General features: G+C 33.9%; 1 protein-coding gene across 1 annotated transcript; it reads right to left on the bottom strand.

Annotated features, from left to right (window-relative positions):
- Window positions 1-1,939: 1,939 nt before the first annotated feature.
- On the bottom strand, window positions 1,940-4,552 carry LOC132058365 (NADPH-dependent aldo-keto reductase, chloroplastic-like). Its single transcript, XM_059450897.1, has 5 exons — window positions 4,212-4,552; window positions 3,879-4,054; window positions 3,478-3,721; window positions 2,797-2,976; window positions 1,940-2,417 (listed from the first exon to the last, which is right to left on the bottom strand). Exons 1-5 carry the CDS (start codon window positions 4,329-4,331, stop codon window positions 2,190-2,192), a joined length of 948 nt encoding a protein of 315 aa, XP_059306880.1. The 5' UTR covers window positions 4,332-4,552; the 3' UTR covers window positions 1,940-2,189.
- Window positions 4,553-5,292: the final 740 nt, after the last annotated feature.

Raw genomic sequence — 5,292 nt, 5'->3', positions numbered from 1 at the left:
GCAAAAACTTCAAAAGATTCGAATTTTGACTCTGAAATTATTGCGACCCTGTTTCTTATATTGCCGGATTCCGACTAGTGCTGGCCGGAAGTTCACTACGAAACATAGTAAATAAATGTTGGAAATGGAAATACAGTAATTTAGTTAGAACACAACTAGTAAAGAAATTTGATTAGAGTCCAACAAGGATTCAACTTTCCTTTCGTATACTTTTTGGTAAATTATACTGTAGTAATTATTATATACAAAAGTGACATCATTTAAGAAAGTAATTGTAATTACCTTTAAAATTACTTGATGCGGTTAAAAAGTTTTGTACACTAACGGTGCATAAAACTTAATTAAGTTTGGTGCACCATCGACGTATTATTTTTTTACACCATCAGGTAATATTAGCTTGCTATAGCAGGTCACCAACTTTTTCTTGATTTTTTTTTAATATTCCTAAAATTTAAACATTTACATTTCCTTTTTTTTTCTCTCTCCCTCCCCCCAAATCAAACCCACATCTTCCTGAATGGTCTAACTTATTCACATCTCTTTGTATATCTCTCGATTAAACCATCCATATAAAATTCTTTATCACCTTAATAATTAGTAAAAATTTGCATTCACCTTTAAAAGAGAAAAACAATTAAGTCAATCTTGTTTTCTTGGATACTCTACATTTCCCTTTTATCTTTCAGTAATATTTCTCATTAATCTTAGTCATTATTTGCTTTTTTCCTGCAATATTTCCACGAATCACCAAAACAAATGAAGCTTTATTTGTTAAAGCGAAAACTTCAAAAGATTGTAATTTTGACTCTGAAATTATTGTGACCCTGTTTCTTATATTGCTGGATTCCGACTAGTGCTGGCCGGAAGTTCACTGCGAAACATAGTACATAAATGTTGGAAATGGAAATACAGTAATTTAGTTAGGAACACAACTAGGAAAGAAATTTGATTAGAGTCCAACAAGGATTCAACTTTCCTTTCATATACCTTTTGGTAAATTAAAGTAATTATTATATACAAAAGTGACATTATTTAAGAAAGTAATTGTAATTACCTTTAAAATTATCTGATGGGATAAAAAGTTTTGTGCACTGACGGTGCAAAGAACTCAAACTCATCTCTTAATTGATGAGATTTAAAACCGGAAAACTATGTGCTTCTAAAGAGGATTAGGGAGTTAGGACTTAGGAGTGTAAAATGATAGTCATGTGATATGGGATTTTCACACGTTATCATAATCCCTACTCTTAAGCACATTCACCACCCCCTTGCATGAACCCTTAAATCTTTTTAGTGAAACTGCCAAAAAAGCAACTCAGCAGTGAATATCCGATCCTCTTCGTAACTTTCACCATATCTTGTGTAGCCCAGGTACTAGCTTGCTTGACCACTACCATAGGGGTCACTCCTTGGACTTTCTGATTAGTAATATTCAAATACGCAACCAACTCATCCCAAAGTCAACAATAATATAATGCAACTAGATCATGACAATTGAGATCATATACACTGAACTAGCTTTTACCACTACCAGTTAATTTTGAAGCTTATGCTCAAAGAGTGTTGCTTTTTATTTTTCCATTTTCAATGTACTGCTTCAAAATAAAAGCACAAAAGAAATTGAACAGGTCCAAGATTTAAATTTAATAACTTCAACCTTTGAAGTTATTATCACTAAACTTGTCCCACTTAGCCTTTAACATTTGATATTTCTACGAAGAAAAAAAAATAGAAATTAGCGATGGATAACTTTTGTCACTAAACAATCAAAATTATGTTTTTCTTCTCATATATATATCCATCTAGTAATTGGATATATCATGCATCATAGCAATAACAATTAATTAGACTGATTTACTTGAAGAAGGAGTTATGATTGTTCGTGTGTTCCACTTTTAATTGCTGTCTTGAGTGTCGTATAATCTGTCATTTCTTTTACTCATAGAATCGAGGAAACTGCGAAAATTTACGGATGAACTAATGTCAAGTTCCATGTGGATTAAATGTAACATGAGTATTCCCTTAATTTTTCAAGATTTGTGCTTTGCAGACCAAGGGATATACTTAGAAAGACATCCTTTCTATTCTATCAATATAAGCAACTTGCAAGTACATTGACATTCTTATTTTTAATTTTTGTAGATTTAAGCCACAATATGCCAATGACAAATAGAGAATTAAATAATAAATTATATCTCGTCATCCCAAAGCTCCTCAATGGTCTTGTATGGACTTGTAGTATCATTGGCTAGATACTCAGCCCTCATAATCTTCCTTTCTTCCATTTTCTCTATTTCAAGTAAATCCCAATCGTCCAATGTTAAATCAAGAGCACCCATATTCTCCTTCATTCTCCGTGGATTGAAGCTCTTCACTATAACACTTGATCCTTGGGACAGCCCCCATCTCAGTGCTACCTAATAAGTAAAAATATTCATATTGAACAGTGTCAGCGTAATTTATTGCGGTCTAGCTTCATAATTTATATGTGTGCGTGTGTGCCTTTGTTTTCAGACATATAGCAGAAGCAAAAAGAGAGAGAAGGCATGCAACGTCATTATTTTGATTTTAAGTTATATTCAGCCCAGAGTGGAAAAAAAAAAAGCTTATACTATTTTAAAATATGCAATTCGTAATTTTAAAAAGAGACGTTTAATATGTGTAAGGAATTTTTGAAAAAGGCTGCGTGAGATTAAGACAAGTTACCTGTTACAATAGGTAAAGGTAACATGATGATGTAAAAAATATTTACATTGATGGTACGGTGTATATAATTTGAAGTCCATTATTTTCTACCTGAGCTGGAGTTGCGTTATGCTTGAGGGCAATAGATTGGATGATAGGATGATCAACCACAGCAGTAGTTCCCCAGGCATTTCCCGGTCCACCTAAAGGTGAATATGCACTTACATGAATCCCATACTCCCCACATATTGACCTTAGTTTTCTCTGTCTCCACATTGGATGCATTTCCACCTGATATTATATCAAATATTATTAGTCATACGCTGATAATGGGATATTATAACCAGAAAAAAGTTATTAAAGAATCATGATTTGTCAACGCTAATTAAGAAGATATATATTTATTTGGTCAATAGTCAGCATGCATGGCTAGCTGTTGAAGTCAGCCGTTTACATAAATCTCTATGCTGTGGTTAAATCTGTGATGTAATTTTCTTTCAATGTCAGAATTATGGAATCTCAAACGTACACGAGTGTTTAATTTTGATGCATAAAAGACAAGGGCTGGAGCTAGTGGTGGGATTGTTTAGGTCTTTTTTCCCTTCCTTTTTTATAAGTTATGACTTATGACAAGAAAAATGCAAATATATAATGACTGTTATCATAACGATATATATTCAAATATTAAATTTAAATGCATACTTTCAAAAGTATAATAAGTTCATTATTAAAAAACTTGAAGGTCGAACCCATCAAAGCGTATTATGCTGCAATATATATATATATACACACCTGATTGACAGCGGGAGTGACACAAGTAAAATCTAGCAGCTCTTCAATCTTTCTGGATGAGAAATTGCTTACTCCAATGGACTTACACAAACCCATCTCTAAGCACCTCTCCATGCCAGACCATGTATTCTCCATGTCAAATTCCTCAAAGTCTTCTTCAGTGGGAACAGGATAATCCACCCATGGCTTCAAAGCCACTGGCCAATGCACCAAATACATGTCTACATACTCCATCCCTAACCTCCTGCAGGAAAAAAAACAATTAATGGTATAACTAATTACTATCACAAGCCACGCATTTTGTTTCATCTTTGAGCTGCATGATGGTTAAGTTTTCTTGAGTACACTATTGGAGTAATTTATAACACAAATAATTAAAAAGCATGTCTATGAGCCCTTACTGTAGGGTTTGTTGAAGTGCAGAAACAGGATCATGGTGATCACTTGACCAAAGTTTAGAGGTGACATGAATGTCTTCCCTCTCAACTAAACCATCACAAATTGCTCGTCTTAATGCATTTCCAACAGCCGGCTCAGAACCATATATTTTTGCTGTATCAAAATGCCTGTACCCCATCTACACGTACAGATAAAAACAGCGGCCCAAATCAATTTTCATGGACAAAACATACTATAACATGTTAAAATTGGACTGATGGTATAAAAATTTCACTGCCTATCAGTGTATATAACATAAATCCTTAATGAAATGATGAAACTAAAAGTTCACTTACCTTGAGCGCAGCTCTAATGGCTCTCTCAGTTGTTTCTCTATCGTTTTCGCCCGAATAAGTACCCATTCCTATGATGGGTAAGGTTTCACCATTGTTTAGCGTTGTCTTATAGCTTCCCATCTTTCTCTCCTTTTCTTTTTTGCAGTGTGTTTGCTCTCTCTTTCACTTTAATTTGTGTATGATAGCTAATGCATGAAACAACTAACTACGACTTGGTTTATATAGTTTGATTTCCACTAAAAAGTCAAAATTTCAGTTGACAGTTGATGAATGGACCCTGAGAAATATTTAAAAAAAGAAAGACAGAAAGAAAATAACCATAAAGAAAGAGATTCTTGTAATTTCTATCAAATGAATCAAATATGACGGTGAACTCGAATAAAAAAAAAAAAGTCATATACAAGTATATGTTTCTTGCAAATATACTGTCAAAGAATGATTGAGGATCTTAAATACAGATGGAGTAACGCCCTTCAATTGGAAGCGAGGCCAATCATTATTATGAATTTACGTAACCTGTACTGTAGTATACATTTTTCTTTTAATTAACACGTTTCTACCATTTGTCATAATGAAGGTGTCATAACAAGTTTCCTAATTTCTCAACAGATTTTGTTTGCCGCCATATCTGGAGGACGGCCCAACTGGCCTTAATCACTAAATTAAATGAACAATTTTTATTAGGACACAAAGAAAAGGTCAAGCTGCTGACTTCCATTTTGAAAGGAATGTAGTTGAAAACCGCCCAATTAAATTTAAATTATTAAAAAAGTTCTGCCCTCATAAAGTCAAATGACCCAAAAGTAAACCCGTCACCGGTCCGGTTTAACCGGTTCAAACCGGTAACCCGGACGGTAAAAGGAACGGTTAACGGTTCGGTTAGTTAAAGTATATTACTTACGGTCCGGTTTAGATTGTTTTGAAAGCAGAATCAGTAAAGCGAGAACAGGCAGGACGTTAAACCGGTGAAATTAAAAAAAAAAAAAATTAATTTAGCCGTTGGGCTGTCCGTTATTGGACCGATTTAGCGGTCCATTTGCAAAAATGGCGTTGGCAAATGGACAGATATATGCAAGCGGCT

This window comes from Lycium ferocissimum, chromosome 5 (genome assembly GCF_029784015.1).
Source record: "Lycium ferocissimum isolate CSIRO_LF1 chromosome 5, AGI_CSIRO_Lferr_CH_V1, whole genome shotgun sequence".
NCBI lineage: Eukaryota > Viridiplantae > Streptophyta > Magnoliopsida > Solanales > Solanaceae > Lycium > Lycium ferocissimum.
The sequence above is the reverse complement of the archived record's forward strand: the minus strand, read 5'-3'. Positions and strand labels throughout refer to the sequence as shown.